At 39.0% G+C, this 23,767-nt stretch overlaps 2 protein-coding genes across 7 annotated transcripts in view; one reads left to right on the top strand and one right to left on the bottom strand.

Moving 5' to 3' along the window:
- PAN3 (poly(A) specific ribonuclease subunit PAN3) overlaps positions 1–13,215 on the bottom strand; it is a 132,817-nt gene extending 119,602 nt beyond the window's left edge. For 4 of the 5 annotated variants that reach the window (XM_025996715.2, XM_025996716.2, XM_025996717.2 and 1 more), the window contains exon 1: positions 12,294–12,873. In XM_025996715.2, the coding sequence (XP_025852500.1) occupies positions 12,294–12,723 (430 nt within the window). In that variant the 5' untranslated portion in view covers positions 12,724–12,873. Of the gene's footprint in view, positions 1–12,293 lie in introns of all 5 variants that reach the window. The other variant, XM_025996714.2, reaches the window with a different exon arrangement.
- A 36-nt stretch (positions 13,216–13,251) lies between these two features.
- FLT3 (fms related receptor tyrosine kinase 3) overlaps positions 13,252–23,767 on the top strand; it is a 120,084-nt gene continuing 109,568 nt past the window's right edge. The window contains exon 1 of one of the 2 annotated variants that reach the window (XM_025996713.2): positions 13,252–14,191. The gene's annotated coding sequence lies outside the window, so the exon portion shown is untranslated. The remainder of the gene's footprint in view (positions 14,192–23,767) is intronic. The other variant, XM_072719886.1, reaches the window with a different exon arrangement.

Below are 23,767 nucleotides of genomic sequence, written 5' to 3'. Positions count from 1 at the left end.
GATATGAGCTGACAGCAGATGCTTAATCAACTGAGCCAACCAGGTGCCCTGAAGACACAGTATTAAACTACAACACAATTGAGATAATAAAGAGCTAAGACTGTTATTTAAGTACTTCCCTTTTTAGCCATTTACCTAGACCAATCTTGTCCTCTTGAATTCTCATCCTTTGCTTTTCAAACATTCACTTCTGGTTCTGATAGATTAGAGAGAGAGAGAGACAGACAATAATACCATCTGCCATGTATTGTTTATACACACAATCTCAACAGTCCTATAAGATATATATCATTATTGCCTATTTTGGTGGCAGCACCAGAGATGAAATTTGAAACCAGAACTTACTTCAAAAAGCTCAAAAATCACAATACTGAGAGGAATGTACCTCTCAGTCATTCCTATAAAATCAGACTCACTACCTATTATTAAAAATCTTCAAGTACATGTGTGACAAATACTTTTAAGCTAAAAACTTATTTATCCTTAACTCCTTTCTTTCTCTCATCCATCCCCTCAAGTAGTTACTTCACCAAATTTTCTCAAATGCTCCCCCTGTATTTCATTTCTACTTGCCTAAATCAAGTCCCTAGCATTTTTCTCTTCAACTGTCACAAGACTACTCCAAATCCTTTGATATCTCCATCCTTAGAAGCCATAAACTCTTATGCTTATCTCTTTAAAACATAGATCTTATCACTTCACTTAGCATAGGCTGGAAGGGCTTTCACAATGTGGCCACACAATCCATCATCTGGTACTGCTCTCTATAAAATAGCCTCTTCTCCACATCAGGTGACTACAGAACAAAAGCACGCACAATGCTCTCTCTCAAAATCTGTGTCCCTGTTGTCATCTGCCTAGGATGCCTTTCTTTTCTACCAAGTATACTTCATACATCTTTCAAAAAATAGTTCAAATATTGCCTCTTCATGAGACCTTCCAAAGTATACCTGAATAGTTTGTTATAAAACTTTATACCTATAGTATACCAGATCATGCTAAAACTTATACATTTCAAAATCCTTTACTAGACTATGTAATCCTAAATGGCCAGAAGCATGTATCTTTGTATTCCCAAATACCAATACAGTATCTAGCACAAAAGCATTCAATAATGTTTGATAATTAAACTAATAAGAGTACACATTTACCAGTCATCTACATAAAATATCAGACCTCCAGAGGCAAGCTGACATTGTTTGAAAAACTGTTAAGTTCTATCTGGCAAACTGGCCCTAATGAAAGTCATAATTCATCATACCTCTGCACCAACGTAGACACAGCAATGCCTATGGGAAGACAAAAAAAATCCTGAAAGAGCAATTTTACATAGATCAAAGTAGCTTAACAAGAGCTCAGCTGAGATCCTAGTGTTCCTCACTGGAATATACACAGTACACTGTTTTGAACTGAAAATTTAAGATATAATTTACTACTTAATTTCCAGAATCAGAGAGGAACTGCAGTGCAGCAAGACTCATAAAAACTCAATTCTGAGGAGCACTACAATACTACAGGCCTTCCAGGATACAGTGGCTACAAACCTTACAATAAATAACTAAATAAACTGGGCTCTCAGGTGAAGCTACTTAATATTTAGTCCTGTGCCTTTGGTACGTATTGAAAAATGTCTTCCAACAAGACAGTTCTAGTTTAGGATCTGCACCAGGATAATTGCTTTTTCTGCGTGATCAAAATCTGCCAATAAATAAATGTTTTGAGAAGTCTTCCATTGTTCTTGTTTCCTCAATAGAGTAAATCAGAATAATAGAAAATGTATTCCTAAAACTGGCTTACTCCTTGTGCAAAATTTGTGTAAGATCATCCAAATCTATGGTTTACTAAGAATTTAGAAGCAGAGTTGAGGTTTTTTAATAGCAATTATCATCTTTTAATGAACTATAAAATTTGGGGGGTTATGTTTACAAATAACTGCCCACCCTACGCATTAAAATAGAAGGCTCACAAAAGGAAGGAATCTTTCATTTATTGGTACTAATGTATCCCATGAATCTAAAACTAGCTGACACAGAATAAGTACTCAGTAAATGTTTGTTAATCAAATAATTAAACAAAATGAATGAATCTCTACTTTTAGACCTAATTATATTAAGTTGAAAGTTTGCCAAAATCTACGTTTTTCAAATACATGATTTGTTTACATTAAATCTTTTTGTGATATATATCAGAGAACTTTACTAGAATATTTACTTTAAAAACGGCCTTGATCATTTTTCCAAGCCTTGGGAGTAGGAAGAAAATTCCCTGTCCCATCATCGTCAAGACTCTTCCTCAGAGATAGCTGACACTGTTATAAAGACTATGAACCATAAAAGGTCACTTACAGAATCTAAGAGGCCCAATTCTGTTTTGTTTTTCTTCACCTCTGATCTCATCCTTTCAATCAAGTATACATACAATCAGATTCAGGAACAGCAATATTAAAAGACAGAGGGATGCCTGGGTGGCTCAGTCGGGTTAAGCGTTTGCTTTTGGCTCAGGTCCATGATCCCAGGGTCCTGGGATCAAGCTCGGTGTCCCACTCCCTGTTTAGCGGGGAGTCTGCTTCTCTCTCTCTCTCTTTGTTCCTCTACTCCCCCTAACCACTTTCACTCATGTTTTCTCTCAAATGAGTAAATAAAATCTTTAAAAAAAAAAAATTAAAAGACAGCATAAGTTTAGGAGCATTTGAACAAGAAAGTTGTATTTAATTATATATAGTCCTTTCCAGTTTTCCAGCTGTCATACTCTACCTAATATTTATGAAAGCAGCCTAAGATAACCATATCAAAAATGCAGATAAACAATTACAGACTATTAAACAATAACACTAGTCTTTTATTAAATATACAAACAAGGGCAGCCCAGGTGGCTCAGTGGTTTAGCGCCGCCTTCAGCCCAGGGCATGATCCTAGAGACCTGAGACTGAGTCCCAAGTCAAGCTCCCTGCATGGAGACCTCTGCCTGTCTCTCTGCCTCTCTCTCTGTGTCTCTCATGAATAAATAAAATCTTAAAAAAAAAATTTTAAATAAAAAATAAACATACAAACGAAATTTACCAAAAACTATCAACAAATATTACCTTATTAAGTTGCAAAAGATATGATATACAAAACCATCTCTAGATATGTGAGCCACTGGTAAAAAATACTGCTGGAGCAGATTTGATATGGATGATTATTTCAAATATCTTATTTCAGCTAATGATGTATAAAATACAGTTTTGTTACTGAACTGTAATTGGCATGAAATATTAGTTTTAAGTATACAACATAATGATTGGATATATGTATATACTGCAAAATGATTACCACGTTAAGTTTATTTAACATTATTACAATTATCATTTTTTTCTTATGCTGAGAACTTTCAAAATCTACTCTCTTAGCACTTCCAAATACACAACACAGTATTGTTAACTATACCCACCTTGCTATACACTACATACTCAATATTTATTGATCCTGTACCTTTTGACCATCTTCTTCCATTTCTCTCACCCCTCTACTCCCCACTTCTGGCAACTATTGATCAGATCTCTGTATATAGGAGTTCAAAGATTTTTTAGATTCCACATATAAGTGAGATCATATGGTAGTGGTCTAGGTAATTTTTTTAATGTACTGAGTTTCAACCAAATTATTGAAGATTCTGTATGTTTAACATATGTGCATATATTTCTTGTGAATTTATGTATAAATATACATAATGCATTAAGATACAACAGCTTGGTGCCATCATTTGTAATAATAAAACATTATAAATGAACTAAATATCCATTAAAAAGAATAATACAACATACAGTAGATTATTATGCAGCCTTTAAAAAGAGCAAGGTAGGGCAGCCCCGATGGCCCAGTGGTTTGGCACCGCCTTCAGCCAGGGGTATGATCCTGGAGACCTGAGATTGAGGCCCACATCAGGCTCCCTGCATGGAGCCTCCTTCTCCCTCTGCCTGTATCTCTGCCTCTCTCTCTCTCTCTCTCTCTCTCTCTCTCTCTCGAATAAATAAATAAAATCTTTTAAATAAATAAAAAGAGCAAGGTAGATTCCTAGGTGTTAATGTAGAACAAACCACAAGATACCTAATCCAGTGAGAAAATTCAAAGTGCATTAGGCTTCCCTGTATGCACACACCCATATATGCATGAAGGTGCCAGAAACAGGGAAATATAAATATATAAATGATTGTATGGAGGAAGAATATTTCTGGATGGATACATAGTAAATTAGAAAGAGTGACTATCTTTTGGAGAGGAGTCAGGGAACTAAAGAAGGAGGGAGACTAGTTTTCACTGAGTGCTCTTCTGTTCCATTTATATTTTTTTCCTGTGCATGTATTACATTTTTAGTTCCAAAAACAAGATATTATTTCCTATTTTTTAAGCTGGAATTTTTATAATAAAAAATGTAATTAAAAACTAACTTTAGGGGGCACCTGGGTGGTTGAGCGCCTGCCTTTGGCTCAGTCGTGATCCCAGGGTCCTGGGATGGAGTCCCACATTAGGCTCCCTGTAGGAAGCCTGCTTCTACCTCTGCCTGTGTCTCAGCCTCTCTCTCTATGTCTCTCACAAATAACAAATAAAATCTTCAAAAATAAATCAAATCAAATCTAACTTTAGAGAAAAAGAATAGGGACACCTGGCTGGCTCAGCTGGTAGAGAATGAGACTCTTGATCTCAGGGTGACTGAGTTCAAGCCCCATGGTGGGGTGTAGAATGTACTTTAAAAAAAAAAAGAAAGAAAGAAAGAGCCCCCGTCCCGCCCCCTGCGTCCCAGGGCTTCCTCGGGGGGGGGGGGGGGGGGGGGGGGGGGAGAAGGAAAGAAAAGGGACCCCTGGGTGGCTCCGTGGTTGAGTGTCTCTGCCTTTGGCTCAGGGCATGATTCCAGAATCCGGGATTGAGTCCCTCATCAGGCTCCCTGTGAGGACCTTGCTTCTCCTCCCTCTGCCTACATTTCTGCCTCTCTCTGTGTGTCTCTCATGAATAAATAAATTAATAACTCTTTAAAAAAAAAAGAAAAGAAAATAGAATAATATCTTTATTTTTTAAGGAAAAAAATAGATACCAAAACAGACATCAAAAAAGGGAGAGGTTTTTTTATGGAAGAGGATTGTTATCTACATGCCAATTAACTCAGCCAAGATTAGTGAGATCAACATGCCCTTCCCTGTACTGGATGTTAAACTGCTCAACAGTCAGTGTTTTTAAGAGTTGTTGGGAGGGGAAGAGGATCTAAAGATCTAACATGAAGTAATTTGTTTTCTAGAACACGAACATTAAGAAAACACAAGAGCATTTTAGAGCTAAAAGGATTTTAGACATCGCGTACCCCATACCCCATGATCCCATTTTACAGATAAATGTATTTTCACAGGGACTAAATACCTAATCTAAGATCACAAAGTGATCTTGTAAGATCCAGCACTAAAATCAAAACCTCTGAGCCCCCAGTTCAGTAGTAATTCCTATATACTGAGAGGAGACACAAATACTTGTATGTATTGTTCTAACAGCTATCTGAAAACAGAACATAGAACAAGAGTTTTACCATATTCCCCTTATATAGTCTCAGATTAAACTACTTTATAAACAGGATATAAAATAACACAGAAAAAAAACGTGACAAATACTGCTACAAAACTTAAGTGTACATGCATGCACACATGTTATGGATTGTATTGTTTTCTTTCAGAATTCACATACCCTTATTATGACTGTATTTGGAGATGGGGCCTTTAGGAGCACAAAAGCATTATATTAATAACAACTAAACCCAGATTACAAGGAGACTGGTCTACTTTGATTTTATACACTGCTGCTCCAATGGAAATTAAAAAAAAAAAATGTCTGACTTTCATAACTTAAAAAAAATTAAATAAAAACCAACCCTAAAATACATAAACAAACACTCAAGTCTGTCAATAAATGCTCCTAGCACAAATCTTTAAAATATCACTTATACGGACAACTGGGTGGCTCAGCGGTTAAGCACCTGCCTTCGGCCCAGGGCGTGATCCTGGAGTCCCAGGACTGAGTCCCACATCAGGCTCCCTGCATGGAGCCTGCTTCTCCCTGTGTCTCTGACCCTCTCTGTGTGTCTCTCATGAATAAATAAATAAAATCTTTAAATATCATTTCTAGAGACGCCTGGGTGGTTCAGGGGTTGAGCGTCTGCCTTTGGCTCAGGCTGTGACCCCAGGGTCCTGGGATTGAGTCCCGCATCTGGCTCCCCAAGGGGGAACCTGCTTCTCCCTCTGCCTATGTCTCCGGCTCCCTCTGTGTGTCCCTCGTGAATAGGTAAATAAAATCTTTAGAAATATATATATCATTTCTAGGTTACTGTAAATGTAACTAACTTTGTACACAAAGTAGATATGCCTATAGGAAAGCAAACCAAAAAATGCTGCTCCATAATAAATATAAATTTTTCAAGTTAAAAAACAGAAAAATTCAGCAATATGAACTCTTGATACTCACAACTTGGCTGATAATAATTCTTGAGAGAATTATACTTAGCAGGGGGAAAAAATAATCCCAAAAGATTTCATGCTACATAATTCCATTTAAACATTCTTGAAATAAAATTTCATGCTACATAATTCCATTTAAACATTCTTGAAAATTATAGAAATGGAGAGCAAATTAATAGTTGCCAGGTTTCGGGAGGGAGTGAAGGGGGGTTACAAAAGGGCAATCTGAAGTTGATAAAGATGTTCTATGTTGGGGGATCCCTGGGTGGCTCAGAGGTTTAGCACCTGCCTTCCACCCAGGGCGTGATCCTGGATTCCCAGGGTTGGGTCCACCTTGGGCTCCCTGCATAGAGCCTGATTCTCCCTCTGCCTACATCTCTCTCTCCCTCTCCCTCTCCCTCTCTCTCTCTCTCTCTCTCCCTGTGTGTCTCTCATGAATAAATAAATAAGATCTTAAAAAAAAAAAATGTTCTATGTCTCGACTGTTGTTGGCAGGTACAAAAATATACACATGAGAAACTCCACAGAACTAAATGTACATGTGTGTGTACACATGAACGCAAATAAGATTACAGAAATATGAATATGATAAGTGGAGAATATCAATTAATGCTGGTTGTAATACTGTACTATGGTTATGAGACATGTTACCGTTGGAGGAAAATGAGTGATGGAACAAGCAGCTCTCTGTGTATTATTTTTTACAACTGCATGTGACTCTACAATTATCTCAAAATAGAGGGTTAATTTAAAAAGTGAAAAATCCTATCAAAGGACAAAAATATAAAGATATTTTTGTTTAGTTTTGGCAAGCATTTATCTTCTTACAGGGTTATTTCAAATGCAACTTTATGGAAAGAAAGTATACTTTTATGTACTTTTACTCAACTAAATCTTAATATTAATATATCCCTCTTTGAATATTCCTCATAAACCTCATCAAGGCTTAATATTATCTTATACACGTGTTTGTATTCTCCACTAGAATACAAATTCCATTAAGTCAGAATATCGTTTCATTCAGTGTTGTATTCCTATCACCTAGGTCAAAGCTTGCCACCTTGCAAGTCCAATTAAATGAGTGAAGTGAATGGTATTATAAAGTCTTTCTTATCCACTGTGTATATTTTCCAATAAAAATGTTTAAACCTATAACAAATACCCTAATGACAGATTCCCACTACTCACTTGCCTGTTAGCTGATACAGGTTAAGTGCAATCCTAACTTAAATACAGTTTGCCACACACATTATATAATCCAAAGTAAATGAACTTTAATTTATCCACTGTTCTTTTCCAATTTGGACAGACAACCACAGTTCAATCATCTTTAGGTATTTCACTGGTCTTAAAAGTATATTCTCAAAAATTGGAGAAGAAAAGATAATACACAACTTACAGACTTATTACTAATAACAGTTATTACTAAAAACTAAAAACCTCACTATGGGCCAAGCAATGCACTGATAGTGTCACATGCAATCCCATCATAACTCCGAAGTAAGTGCTAGTGTATCTTCGTTTTTAAAATAAGAAAAACTAAGGCTTAAAATTTTAAAATTTGCCCAAGATCCCAAACTAGTAAGAAAGCCAGGATTTCATCATAGATATGTCTTACATCAAAGCCTTCACCACTAACTAAACTAATTGAACTGAAAAATACATCTGTTTTTGGTAAAATAAACAAATCCATTGGATTTCAAATAAGGTAATGTACATAAAATATAAACACTGGCATATAAATAGCTTAGCTGCTAAAATTTGAGGGCTTTGAAGATTAAAAGTCTAGTTAGCTGAATAATAGAATTACATTATTAAAATGTCAAAAATAGTAACTCAATTGAACCCAAATCAAATCACATTTAAGCCTCAGAGATCCCAAGTCCAAAAGAAATATGAAATGTCAAAAACTTAAATACTTTTCAAGAGCACCTGGGTGGCTCAGTTGGTTAAGTTTCTGACTTTTGATTTTGGCTAAGGTCATGGTCTCCAGGTTGTGAGATGGAGCCCTGCCAGGGCTAGGTTTTAAGATTCTCTCTCCTTCTCCCTCTGCCCCCGACCCCCAACTCCCGCTCCCAAGGGCTCTCTCTCTCTTAAAATCAAAAACAAAAATAAACTTAAATACTTCTTTTAAAAAATAAACTGTATTTCCCAAACAACAATCCTGAATGCCAGAACACAGTTACTACTACATTGCCAGGTGAGCAGGCGAGCTGAACTAAGAAAATGTAACTCTACACATGAAAGGTAAGCAACAAATTAAAATACGGTTCTTTCCCAAGACTGAAACATCACTGCAACTAAGTATATTAAGAAGAAAAAGCCTTTGTGCTTCAGCTTTCCAATGATTGCAAAATAAGGATAAAATTTTCTCTTGCATTTACCTTGTAAGTTTTAACTCAATCTGAAAGACTAACAAAGCAATTCTGCAAATGTGAAGTACTAAAGCAAGGATCAAAAACTCAAATGCCTAAAAATGCCATATATGTTTTGATTTTTTAAATGTTGTTAACTAACTACAATCCACACACATATAACAAAAAATTATACTATAAATTTAAGCCACTGAAATGGCTAAAATTATAAGACAGCTAATACCAAGTATTGGTGAGAATGTAGAGCTACTAGAACTCTCACACACTGCCACATGTAATGTAAATATGGTACAACCACTTCAGAAATCATCTACTAAATCTGAACATGGGCATACCCTAGTGTGACCCAGTAACTCAATTCAAAGATGATCCAACAAAAATGCACAGACATATTTATTCATTAAAAACTATGTTCAAGAATGTTCAAAACTGCTTTTAACAGGCAAAAATTAGAAACATTCCACTGCTAGCCAGCAGTAAAATGAGAAAATAAAATGCGGTATATTCATACAATGTAACAATATACAAGAATGAGGCTACAGAAGCTGTTTTTATATCACAGTGAATGGATCTCACAAAATGCTGAAAGAAAGCAGCCCATTCCTACAAAGTTCAAAGAAAGAACAAAAAAAGGGAAAAATGAATCTACAGTGTCAGAATGTAGGGTTAGAAATCAGAAATTACATATGGGGGGGTGGGGATCCCTGGGTGGCTCAGCGGTTTGGCGCCTGTCTTCTGCCCAGGGCATGATCTTGGAGTCCCGGGATCGAGTCCCACATCAGGTTCCCTGCATGGAGTCTGCTTCTCCCTCTGCCTGTGTCTCTGCACCTCTCTCTCTCTCTCTCTCTCTCTCTCTCTCTCTCTTCCCTGCATGGAGTCTGCTTCTCCCTCTGCCTGTGCCTCTGCCTCTCTCTCTCTCTCTCTCATGAATAAATTAAATCTTTTTTTAAAAAGTTACATATGGGAAAGGATACTGATGAAGAGGAACAAGAGCAGGACTTCTGGGGGGTAGATTATGTCCTATTTCTTGATCACAGTACTGATTTTAAGTTATGTGTTCATCTTGTGGAAATTCCAAAAACTTATGATTTTATACGCTTTTCCTTGGGTATGTATACCTCAGTAAAAGCTTTTAATACACACACACACACACACACACACACGTACCCACACACAGAAGATTATATGGAGCCCAAACAAAAATATTTCTGCAGGCAGATTTAACTTATCAGAGCAGATTGGTTTATGACCTCTCGGCTAAGGAAACACTGTACAATCTTACCTTTAAAGAATAGCAAAGAAAAAAAATAAAAGCAAAATAAAGCTGTGATGCTAGATGATCTGTCAGCAACTAACAAAATTTAAGTTTCTCCTGACAGCATGACCTCTTAGGATGTGTTGTCTAGTTTAATTGCCTCATGCACTTAACAAATCAAGGCTGTTTTCAAAGATACAGCAAAGAACCCAGTAAACGGTAAAAAGCAACCTAAAAATTTAAATTTAAGTCTAAAACTCCAAAGCAGCCATTAAATCACCAACACAAACCTCTTTCCTGATTCCTGAGCTACTTTACTTGCCACTCACTGATAGGAAGCAATTTGCTCCCATCTAAAAGGAGTCAGAACTTACATACTACTCAGTTACCAAGAAGTCCACAGCAGAAAAGAGGAGCCTCAGGCTTCACCCAGGCAAGTTAAAGCAAGCCCTAGAGAACCTACATACATTACTCAGTTATTTAATCAAATATCTGTTAAATGACTATAAAATTTTTAAATGCTTTCTTTTGCAATAACTACCTATTCTCTCAAAACCCTCTTATCCCAATTACTTTCCTTTTCTGAGGTATGGAATGATCCTCACCTTTGAGCCATTGCCAGTATCTTTCCTCCATCTGCCATCTTCACCTGTTTGCAATATCCTGTCACCCTGCCTTATGTTTCATGTCCCAAATCTACTACCTCTTTGTATTAGAAAATGCTAGAAAGATACATTAAATCGGATGCCAGCATTTTTTAAAATGTCTTTCTGTATGTAACAAAACTACCCTTCAAGGTCCCTGTACTATTCAAACATTGATCAAATTACTTTGAGCCACAGCTCACACAACCAGCAAAAAGTTTACCTTGAAAATGCAAAGTTGCTAGTCCAAAGTGATAAATTTCCAACAATAAAGTAACCATTCTTTACAAAACACTTCAAGTTACAAATTAATCTTCTGAGAACATCAATCTGGACAAATACATCTGCATTAAAGTCAAGTCCATCACAGCAATCTTCTTTAAAAAGTAAATCTCTGGGAAAACACTTAATAATCCTCAGAGAGCAAATAATTGCTAAAAAAAAAAAAAAACTGACAAAAATGCATTAATGTCCAACTTAAGTTGCCTATCAAATCATTTTAAGATCTAAAAACTGTTTAGAATGCCCAAGAAAGACTTCCCCTTTCGGTTTAGAACCAGTCAATACACACTGAGAAGCAAAAACAAAAATCTGACACCTGCTCTCCTTCTTGCCTAAGAGCAACATTCTGCAAGATAGATTGCATTTACACTAATAATCGTAAGCTCTACTCACAACTAAAAAGTTGCAAGACAATATTGATGACAAGTGAAAAAGTAAAAAATACCAACAGCCCTAAGATACTGGAACCAAGTGCTCAGTCGCACACAAGCGGACGCTGCACAGGACTCGTTCTCAAGGCTCGGTGCTAAGAGCTGGCCCGATACAAAGTTGCAGAGCACAGGATCCCTACCGACACCCAGCAAACTTTATCTTGGCTTCAGGAAAACTACGCTGAAATGCAAGTCTTGAGAAATGCCTACTCTAAACTCTCTCGACTAAACCTAAGCGCGACGTAAAAGCCACAGTCCCTTCACGCCTAATCCTTAGAAAGCATTTCCTGCCTGGAAAAATCTTTCTCCCATAAGCCTTACACAAACTTTTTCCGTTCTTTCAACCTACTCCGGGAAGCCCTAAGCCCGCCCATCACCTCCCGCCCCCTACCCACACACACCCACTGGGGAACCTCAACACTCGGCAGATACCACTCCACACGGGCACGCAAAACACATGTGCCTGCTAACCCAGCCCCTTTCCACACCCCCCGGAAACGACACCCCCTTTCTCACACACCGCACGCCGCAGCCCATCCCCCTTCCTCCCCGCCCCCACTCCCAGCACCCCAGACCAGCCACCCACGTTCCGGGGAGCCTAGCCTCCCCTTACTCCCCGGCTCGCCGAGGGCCGTGGGGAGGGGAAGCAGGAAGACGGAAGGAGGGCTCAGGCCCGGCCTAGGCCTCCCAGATCGCCCAGGGAGGTGAAGGGGGAGGGGGGGCCCGCGGGCAAAGCTCGTTGCAGGGCCTCATCCGGGCCCCCTCCGGCCGCAGGCCTTCCCTCCGCCGCCGCCCCAAGGCCCGGGCAGCCCTCCCAGCCCGGACCAAACTCACTTGCCAGCCGCGGTCCGTCGAGAACCCCGCTGCTGCCTCCTCCGCCGGCTGTGGCTCCTGCACCCGGACCCCCCAGGTCCGGCTTCTTGGGCCCCGGGGGCGGCCCGGCTCCCCCGCCCGGTACCGCTCCGGGCGGAAAGGCGGCCACGGGCGCGCCCGCCAGAGCCAGGGGGACGCTGTTGCTATGGAGGCCGAGGCCCGGGGCAGCTCCGGCGGCCGGGTCCTCATGCAGGAACTGACACTCCTCCCCGTAGAAGCAAGTCTTATCCTTGGCGTAGTAGCGGCAGTACTTGAGCTTCACTCCCGCCGCCGCCCCGCCGGGGACACCCCCGACCCCCGGCGGGGCCACCACCGCCACTGCCGCCGCCAGCGAGGAGGAGGAAGGGGAGGCGGCGGCCGAGGGGGGCGGGAGGCCGCCGCCACTGTTCATGGCAACGCCGCAGCCTCGTCTTCCGCCGCCGCCCGAGGAGGAGCCGCCGCCGCCGCCGCCGCCACCATAGACCGGGGAGGGAAGGAGGACGCTGCCGGTGCCGGATAAAAGCCTGGGCGGGTGGGTCTGTCCCGCTGCGGGAGCCGGAGCCGCCCGGGGAGAGGGGGGGAGGGGAGAGGGGAGGGAGGAGGGGGTAGGAGGGAGGGGAGGGGAGGGGGAGAGTTGGGATTCTCTCTCACTCACTCTCTCGTTCTCTTTTCTTAAAGGGGCCGCGCGGGACGACGGGGTGGGCGCACGCGCCCAGACGGGGCCTTCGAGGGCGCGGGCCAGAGAAGGGGGAACGGCGGCGGCGGGCGGGCTGGGAGGGTGGAGAGGCCGGTTTATTTTTAAATTCTGCCTCCACTCGCTCGCTCGCGCTCTGGTTCCTCCGACTTGTTTATTCCATTTTCCTCTTCCTGAGAGGGCCGTGGCCGCTGCGCAGGCGCGCCGAGGCGCGGTGGCTTGTGGGTAGCGGGAGCGCGAGGGGAAGCCGCGCCGGGCGTCCGGCCCCCGGGGCATCCGCGAGCGGGCCGGCGGGTTCGGGTGGCGGGTCCGGGTGGCGGAGTTCTCCCGAGACGAACGCCTGCCTTTCTTTCTTTCTTTCTTTCTTCTTCTTCTTCTTCTTTTTTTTTTTTTTTTTGGTATATCCTCTCACAAAACCAGGCGTCGTTTTTCAATCGAAAAGACAAAATTAACAGAATGTAAACGGTCAGTTTGAGGGGCCGCGCCTTGGGAAGGAGCCCGCGCCCTTGCTCCCTTTGAGGGATGGTTTCATCTGTTTGCCACACTTCCTCTCCCTCTTTTTTCACCACCTTCCTCTTTTTCCCTTCGCCTTGAAGGTGATGAGAGCCGCAGGACTGATTACCTTCACTTCTGGGCCTTCTCTCAAAAAAAACTGAGCCAAAAAAGGTTGATTTGGACAAACCCCCTGCTCGGTGCAGCACCTGTTTCCTCTATTTATATTACTGAAAGGCTTCAGTAAAATATTATGAAAAATAAGATGCCACCTGGGGACAACACTGCCTAGGCAGCGCCAGAAGGTTTCATTTATAAATGTGCTAGATTGCTTTTCTCTAATCAGCCTAGTCTGGATTTGAAATTCAGTTTTTAAAAGATAGCGGTTTGTTTTTTTTTTCCTCCTCTCTCGGCGATCTCCTGTTTCGCTGTGCTGTATTAAAAAAAAAAAAAAATTTTTTTTTTTTCAGGAATTTTCAAGCCTTGGCAGGAAGGGAAAAGTAATTTTAACATTTTAGTTTTTCTCCTCTGTAAAAGATGTTCTCAAAAAGCAGTTTCGCAGTTGTGAAGGGGGAATATTTGTGGGCAGTATTTAAGAATTGTGGCAAACAGAAGAGATGACAGAAGAATGGATATGAGCAGGTGTACTACACTGCAGAAAGGGGGAAAAGTGGATCTCATACATCACAAACTGGTAAGCCTGGTGATGTTCCTTAACTGAATTCAAAAATAACATTGTTTTATGTCTCTTGTTTAAAAACACTTTCATATATTTATTTATTCAGCAAATATTTATTAATGCCCATTATGTGTAGCAGGAACTGCTAGGAGCTGGAGAAACAAAAGTAAACTAGATGCAGTCTTGTCTGAGTTCAAATGGATTGTTTATTCCGCTGGTTGAGGAGCCAGACATAAAGCACACAGGCAATTATAAAGCAGTGTCTTAAGTGCTAATCTTATCAGATTGGCTATTAGAGGATATTAAAGATGTCAGACTCTCTGTAGAAAGCTGATGCTCTAATAGCAGAAGTTGAGAAGGTCTTCTTTGCAATCAGATGGGAATTTGTAAGCTGAGGCTTAATAGCTGTGTTACTCTCGGTAAGTTGCTTCCCTTCTCTGTGCCTTATCTGTAAAACACATAACAGTATCTACTTCATAAAGTATAAACTACTGTAAAATGTCCCATGCCTAGTAAGAATTCAGTAGATTTTAGATATTACTATTAGTATAGATATTAGTATTGCTGCTAATAGTAATCAACATAGAAGGGTGCGGAAAATAGCTTTACAGGCAAAGCAAACAGCTTGTGCAAAAGGCCCTGTAGTGAAAGAGCTTTCATGGTTAGAATAGTGATGGTGGAGAATTGAACAGGGACCATATCACAAAAGTCTCTGTATGGCATGTTAAAGGATTTAACTCTTTCTTGAGAGCAATGGAAAGTTATTACAGGGTTTTAAAAAGTCAAGTAATGACATGACCAGATTTCCCTTTAGAGAAAAACATTTTAATTCTTATAAGAACCCAATGAGGAAAGTAAAGAAAATGGGTTATCACTGTTTTGTATATGTACAAACTGAATAAGGTCTGGATTTACACACAATTACCAATTTGTAAGTTGCAAAGCCAACTTACAGGGACTTATAATTATAAAACATGCTCTCTGAGGGCACCTGGATGGCTCAGTCAGTTAAGCAACCAACTCTTGATTTCCGTTCAGGTCACAGTTAAGGGTCCTGAGATCAAGCCCTATGTCAGGCTCCACGCTTAGCCCAGAGTCTGCTTGTCCCATTCACTCTACTCCTCCTCCCAAATAAATAAAACCTTTTTTTTTTTTTTAAGTGCCCTTTCCGTTACACATTTGCCATTCCTAAATGAACCATATATGTCTATTAATGGCTTGGAAAGTGGTGTCTGTGGTGGACAACAGAGGTTCATTAAATTCATGCCAAATTAAGCATATCATTCAAATAAACCTTAATGAGAAGCTGTGTACTATGTATCGAGCAAGGTCTGTGCTAGGCTCTGACACACAAAAATGTGTAAAGTACAGCCTGGGAATCATGAGGGAAATGCCGATGATAAATCATCTCTCAATACTCTATTTGACAGGGGATCCCTGGGTGGCTCTGTGGTTTAGTGCCTGCCTTTGGCCCAGGGCGCGATCCTGGAGACCCGGGATCGAATCCCACGTGGGGCTCCCGGTGCATGGAGCCTGCTTCTCCCTCTGCCTATGTCTCTGCCTCTGTGTGTGTGTGTGTGTGTGTGTGTGACTATCATAAATTTTTTAAAAATTAAAAATTAAAAAATTAAAAATTAAAAATTGAAAATAAAAAAAAACTCCATTTGACAGAGCTTGCCATTGAATCATTGTGAACAAGATGGAGAAAAGTGGACTGAGATACTATAGTGAGGTGATTTAAGTAACTTTGATTAGTCATAATCAAAATGTTGATAAAGGTGCCATTGGAGCTCTGTAAACAATATCCAAAGAGTATAGATAAGTTGATACATGTCTACATGGTCTTTACTATCTTCCTTTGGACTCCAATCTTAACATTTTATGAAAAAATGTTATCTGCTCCCTACATGCAGAAACCTATAGCATGTTCAGCAGGCTGGTCTGCAATTATTGCAAAACCAGTGGGGATGTATAATGCAGTAAATGACAAATTGGGATTTGTAAATGTCCAGCTGGAAAAAATGAACTAGTGCTAACAAAATGAAACCTGAATTAAATTGGAGGGAAACAAAGCAAACACACAGTTTAATACATTACTGATACACCCCTCTCCCTCTGCCCACCCTCAAAGCAAATAGGCAGTATTTTTTCAAAACCCTTTAAAATGTACATTACCTTTTTTTTTTTTTTTAAGATTTTATTTATTTATTCATGAGAGACACAGAGAGAGAGAGAGAGAGAGAGATTTGGGCAGAGGGAGAATCAGGCTCCATGCAGGAAGCCCGATGTGGGACTCGACCCCAGGACACTGGGATCACGACCTGAGCCAAAGAAAGATGCTCAACCACTGAGCCACCCAGGCATCCCTGTACATTACCTTTAATTTATTATTATTCTACTTGGTAAATAATAAAATAGGGGATCCCTGGGTGGCTCAGCGGTTTAGCGCCTGCCTTTGGCCCAGGGCGCGATCCTGGAGTCCTGGGATCGAGTCCCACATCAGGCTCTCGGCATGGAGCCTGCTTCTCCTTCCTCCTGTGTCTTTGTCTCTCTCTCTCTCTCTCTCTCTCTCTGTCTCGCATAAATAAATAAATAAATCTTTAAAAAAAAAGAACGTTTAAAAATAAATAAATAAATAAATAATAAAATAACCATAAATAAGGAATTTTATGCACCCATGTAATTATTGCAATATTTCATATGAAAGCCAAAAAAGAAAGTTGCTAACAATGTAAATTCTAAAACCGAGAATGGCTAAATAGTTGACTATCCACTTGGAATATTATGCAGCCATTAAAAAGGCAGCCATGATGATAAACAGTAGTGCTTACAATACAATGTAAATACTTAACATGATACAAAATTGTATATGCAGTGTTATTATAATGATGTAAACATAGAAAACCTAATAGAAATAACAAAATAACTGCCTTAAAAGATTAACAGTGGTTTTACTAAGGTGCTAAAATGACAGAGTAGTTTTTTCCTATCTTTCCAAATTTGTTTCATGAACTTATATTATTTCTACAATAGAAAAATAAGCATTAGGATCCCTAGGTGGCACAGCGGTTTAGCACCTGCCTTTGGCCCAGGGCGCGATCCTGGAGACCTGGGATCGAATCCCACATCGGGCTCCCGGTGCATGGAGCCTGCTTCTCCCTCTGCCTGTGTCTCTGCCTCTCTCTGTCTCTGTGACTATCATAAATAAATAAATAAAAATTTAAAAAAAAGAAAAATAAGCATTAAAAATGTGTTACAATTTAATTTTAACCTTTTAATTCTGAGGAGTACATGGATGTTAAATTGCTCTGTGTATTTTTGGTTTCATCTTGTTTTCAAATAAATTAATTTTGTGAAGACAGGCTAGATACTCATTTGTGGCCCATTTCTTCAAATTTTCCCAAAGTATATTTCACAGATGACTGGTTCAGCAGTATATTAACTGCTTTTATACAAAGTAAAAGGTTCTACTGTTGAGAAAGTTTGGGAAATGCCAAGTTAAACGACTTTGTCTTTTCCAGAGTTTTGAATATGTTGATGTGTTGTAATTCTCTCAAACCAGGATTTGACAAGCAGAATTTACCATAATTTTTAACACTTTTTTTTTAAAGATTTTATTTATTTATTCATGAGAGACACAGAGAGAGAGAGGCAGAAACACAGGCAGAGGGAGGAGCAGGCTTCATGCAGGGAGCCTGATGTGGGTCTCAATCCCAGGACTCCAGGATCACGCCCTGGGCTGAAGGCAGGCGCTAAACCGCTGAGCCACCCAGGGATCCCCACACTTTTTTCTTAAACTCATCTTGTGGAGTCAATGTTCCTCAGACACTTTGGGGAACACTGTCGCAGTCAAATGTGTCTGCATTCTTCAGTTTCCCCCATCCCAGCCCTTCTACCTTGCTTTCTACTTCATACAGCCATAAAAAGAAAGCACTGCCTATGTCCTTAGAACAGGTGCCCTTTCTTTCATCTAGTACTGATCCTTTCACTCCTGCTCCAAACTTCCTAACATTTCCTCAGGGATCTCAATCCAGCATCTTCTCTGACTCCCCTCGTAGTATGTGAATAAAGTCTGACACTGAAATAATGTTTAAGGCATCCATTCCTTTCTATTGTGAGCCTTTTGTAATCAGAAACAAAAATGTTTTTGTTTTTATTTATAAAAATACAAGAAAGAAACACTGCTAGTAGGAGGGCTAACTAATATGGCCACTCTGGAGGGCAATTTGGCAATATTTGTAAAATTTTCTATGCCCAAGACCCAACAATGCCACTCTTGGTATCTCCCTTAGAAAAACCCCTTTGTGCTCAAGGAGGCATACATCACAATGTTCATTTGAGGCATTGTTGATAATAGTGCAATTGGAAATAACATAAATGTTCATAAATATAGAGCTAGATCTATATGTACCATTACTCTCCAAGAGCTGTTGTTAAATGAAAAAGTCACAATGCAGGTAAATATGGAATATAGCACCTTTTATCTAAAATAAAATATGTTTCCTACAACGATGTATATAAATGTGCACAGAAAAGACTGGAAGGATAAACATTACATTGCTAACAAGATAGAGATAAGGAGCAGTGGTGAACCGCGGCTTTAGCTTTAGCTGTGATGTTTCAGATTTGATAAGAATATGTGCCTGCTTCCGTAATAAAATTTGATTTTAAAGATAGAAAACCCTCACTTCCCATTTGTTTCCTTCTTTTGTCCTAACTTTTCTTCACAGGCAATTTATTTGAATCATCCTTTCATAGCCAGTCTCTTCATCTCCATTCATACCTTAATTGAGAATAATCAGACATTGCCCTGGCTTTGTTTTGGGTTTGGTTTGGTTTGGTTTTTTTTATTGCCCTTGCTTTGTTAAAGTTTTGTTGTTGTTGTTGTTGTTGTTGTTTTTAACCAACGGCTACCAGTGATACTCATTAGCAAATTATTAGCTACTTTTCAGCCATTTTATGCTTCCTCCGTAATATTCAACAGTAAAAAGCATTTTTACAGCGCTCCTCATTCAGCTTCCAGTCACTCCTTTCTCTTGTTTTTCCTTCCTCTTCTTTCGTGTTGCCACTGCCTTCAGTGCTGCCCACGTGGTAGGTCTTGCAGAAATACTGTAAAATGCTTTACAAACAGTTAATGTATTAAAACTTAATACATTGCACAGAATATCCTCTGAGGCTGAAGCTTGTGTTATGAACACAAAATGTAATGTTAATGAGACACTAAAGTACACTAGATTTAAATTAAAATACCTGGTTCAAAACCTAGTTTTTACTACATTATATCCATGTGGCTGTTAGCAAGTCTCTTAACCTCTCTTAGCTTCATTTTCTTAATTTTTAAAATGGAAGTCATGCCTACTTTATGAGGCTGTTTTGAGGATTGAATGACCTCTCTGCCACTAAGTAAACAAAATTTTTATTTACAAAATAATTTTAACCACCTTTCTGTGTAGAAGGCATTTTACTTCTCACAACTTTAGATCTTATTACCTTTAATATTACTTATTTTAGCACTCTCCCTCATGCATCCCTCTACTTATATGATGATGATCTTGGCAATTACTCTCATGATGCCTCAAATTCCAACGCGTTTCACAGCTTACAAAAGCAGTCAGGCAGTTTTCATTTCTCCTCCCAACTATCCTATGAAACAGTTAAAATGAGGATATTATTTTAATATTGGGAAACTGAGACTTTAAAAAGTTCTCTAAGGTGCTGTGACTTGTCCCAAAATAGTCAACTTAGGCTCTTTAAAATCTCATGTTTATGATCTAATCAATACCCATTTCAGTAGGATTTGATTTGTGTCCTCTCATTCTGGATTTTCTTACTGTTGCCTTTAGTCCACCTTGAGATTAATATATTCCCTCCTTATCCTTCATTAAAATTCACCAAATTCGCATTTCATTCCATTGGATACTCTGTTAGGATAACCCTCAAGCAAGTCTGGGGGTTTGAAACCCATAATTACCTACTAATAGGGAGGATAACTTCCAAGATTATTTATGTGTTCTTTAATGGTAGTATTTACAAATCCAGCAATATTTCCATTTCTGGATGGAAGAACTGTGAGGTATGATGAAAGGATGAGATTTTTTTCTCCTTCACCTGATAATTTAAATGAACATTGCTTCCCAAATAGTTACCTTGGTAAAAACAAGGCTTGTTCTAAGCTATACCATGTTTTTGAGATTTATTTATGTGCTCTAATCACATTTCTAAAGTATCATGGTAGCAAATCTTCATTCTTCAAGAGAAGACTAGATTTTTGGAAATGACTCAAAGTTATCAGAGCTGGGTGTGGTAAATGATAAAAATAACTGGATAGGGCCATGTCATTTGTGACTTAAAGTGCCGATGACAGTATAAATAAAAACAATATTCTTGGATGGCTTAAAAGCTGAGGCCTAAAAACAATGGCAAAATTATAAGAATGTAAAAGTATAATGTTCCCATGTAACTATAAGTATTTTACAAGGAACATGTTCATTTGATTATATAGTCTAATGTGTTTGCTTTTTGAGAAATACCCTATGGTCGTATTTTTCACACGTTTCATATCTCTTCAAAAACATTTTGAAGGCAACTGACTACTTCCATAAGAGAAGGCTGTCTCTTTAGGAAGAGTTCATTCTTGAGTATCCTTTACTAAAAAATCTTTAGGCCACTGCAAGTCATTCATGCTATGAAGACTACATCCCAAACTGCAAATAATCCATAAATCCTATTTGCTTTGGGATGTAGTGTAAGAATTTTATTTTGTTTCAGTGACCCCCTAGCAACATTCCCCCAGCAACAGAATGCTAAAAGCTAAAGTTGATGTTAGTTTGTATTAAGTACCAGTAATTGGGAAAACTTCCCATTTTCTGAGTAGTTAGTGATTATGTTAGCAATAGCAGCCTGAGTTTATTTTTTTTTAAAGATTTTATTTATTTATTCTTGATAGACACAGAGAGAAAGAGGCAGAGACACAGGCAGAAGGAGAAGCAGGCTCCATGCCGGGAGCCCAATGTGGGACTCGATTCCGGGACTCCAGGATCACACCCTGGGCCAAAGGCAGGCGCTAAACCACTGAGCCACCCAGGGATCCCAGCAGCCTGAGTTTAAAACAGTCTCCTTCAAGACAACTAGTGTGGAAACTACATGTGGAAACTACATATTTTCCTGCCTTTATATCTGTTTCTTCTATATTTGTAAAATTGTGTGTCATTTTATGCTCTTAAGTTCTAAATTCTGCTGTATAATTCTATACAAGAGATATTAGCAACTTCCTAGTATTAATCTTGTTTTGACAGATTTATGGTGCACCAAAAACAAAAGTCTTCCTATTTGTAGCAGTTACAAATAATTGATATGTTGAGGCACCTCGATCTCATCTCAGGTCTTAATCTCAGGCAATGAGTTCAGGCCCCACGTTGGACTCCATACTGGGTGTGGAAGCTACTTAAAAATGAAAACAAAAAACAATTGATATGTTGAAAGATTTTTTTTAGTGTATCTGTGACCCTCAATAGAAGAGGCAGTCTTTCATCAATGTCATCATAGTTATATACTTGTATAGAGTGTACAGACTTTAAGGCTTTATGGTAATAAAAGCAATTTTCTACCTTTCTTTACAAGTTTTCAAAGGACTTAAAGACTCTCATTCTTATATTCCTGGTGAAGGCAAACATGATTCTAACATTAGTTGTACCTTTGAAATAACCCTGATTATTAAAGTATATCCCTGTTACCTGTACAACCACTACCAGCCTTACAGAATTGAATTGAAGTACCTTCAATTTTAGCAAAGCTCACTGCCACCATTTTTGTTCATTAGGCACCCCAACTTCAGAAAGTCACTCCAATATTTCTGTGTACAATATGCCCATTAATATAATTTTAAATCTAATAGTTCTATATTAATAATTTATTTTGCTATTTCAAGGATTAGATATTTGTTTCGGTGCAGATTTTCTAGTTTATACTCTGATGAAAAATTTATATCAGGACACTTGCTGAAAAAAATATATATTAAAACAAGAATCTTTTTTTTTAAGATTTTATTTATTTTTTCATGAGAGACACAGAGAGAGGCAGAGACATAGGCAGAGGGAGAAGCAGGCTCCATGTAGGAAGCCTGATGTGGGGCTCAATCCCAGGACTCTGGGATCACGCCCTGAGCCAAAGGCAGACATTCAACCACTGAGCCACCCACGCATCCCAAAACAAGAATCTTAATAGGATATACCATTAGTAAAATTAAAATGAAGCCCCTCGAAGCAAAAAACTTTGTCTTTTGCACATATCTGTTCAAACCCCTCATATAACCTAGTATAGAGCAAGGAACTAGGTACTACAGTTTGTTTAGGATTTTTGATTTGCCTAACTGAAAACAAAAAACAAGAGCGAAAATATTAACATTAGGTAAAGAAAACTGGAAGCCAAAATGTGTGAAAAAAGAGGAACATTACAAAAAGATAAAAGGTCAGCACCACAAAATAATAATAAACCTTTATGCACCAAATATTGCTAAATGCCAAAATGCAAGAACACCTAGCAATACAAAACTTGGTTTGAATCACACACAAAGTCACACACACATATAAAGGTAGAGCTTGATAAACCTCTTTCAGAATTTAACAGACAAAAAAGTAAGGATGTTAATATATTAATAATGTAATCAACTGGCTTACCTTTCAGCAGAACATAGAACTTTGTACCCTACTGCCAAATTATATTTTCTTTTCTTTTTTTTAAATTTATTTATTCATGGGAGACACAGAGAGAGAGAAGCAGAGACACAGGCAGGAGAAGCAGACTCCATGCAGGGAGCCCAACATGGGACCCAATCCTGGGACTCCAGGATCACACCCTGAGCTGAAGGCAGGCGCTTAACCGCTGAGCCACCCAGGCATCCCTATATATTCTTTTCATATAACCATTGAAGATCTACAAAAATTAAACATACCCTTGGCCATAATATAAGTCATAATACATTTCAAAAGATAGAGATTTTATAGGCTACATTTTCTGATTATAATCCAATATAACTAGAAATCAATGCTAAAAAGAGGGAAATAAAGCCCACCTAAGAAATGTCTTTCTAAACATTTCCAGGACCAACGAGAAAATAAAACTGAAATTACAAACATAAGTCAATGAAAAGGAGTACATACCATGTCTTAAAACGTAGACTACACTGTTACACTAAGAAGAAAAGTATACATAGTTTTAACTACTTTTACTATTTAAAAAAGAATGAGGAGCTCCTGTGTGGCTCACTCAGTTGAGGGTCGGACTCTTGTTTCGGCTTTAGTCATGATCTCTGCTTCATGGGATCAAGCCCTGAGTTGGGCTCCGTGTTCAGCAGGGAGTCTGTTTCTCTCTCTCTCTCTCAAAGGAATAAATCTTTTTTTTTTTTTTTTTTTTTTTTTTAAGTAATGTAGCAAACAACACAAGGACAGAATGAACTGAGTGACAGGAGGAAAAGGGAATGTGCAATAAAGGAAAAACTAAGGAAATAGAAAACATCAAAAGAAAACTTTTGACTCCTAGCAATCTGATGATAGCAAGAAGAAAGAAAAATATACATCATTATTATCTTCAAAA

The sequence above is a fragment of the Vulpes vulpes genome, chromosome 9 (assembly GCF_048418805.1).
Source record: "Vulpes vulpes isolate BD-2025 chromosome 9, VulVul3, whole genome shotgun sequence".
Classification (NCBI taxonomy): Eukaryota; Metazoa; Chordata; class Mammalia; order Carnivora; family Canidae; genus Vulpes; species Vulpes vulpes.
This window is presented reverse-complemented; position numbering and strand designations above follow the sequence as displayed.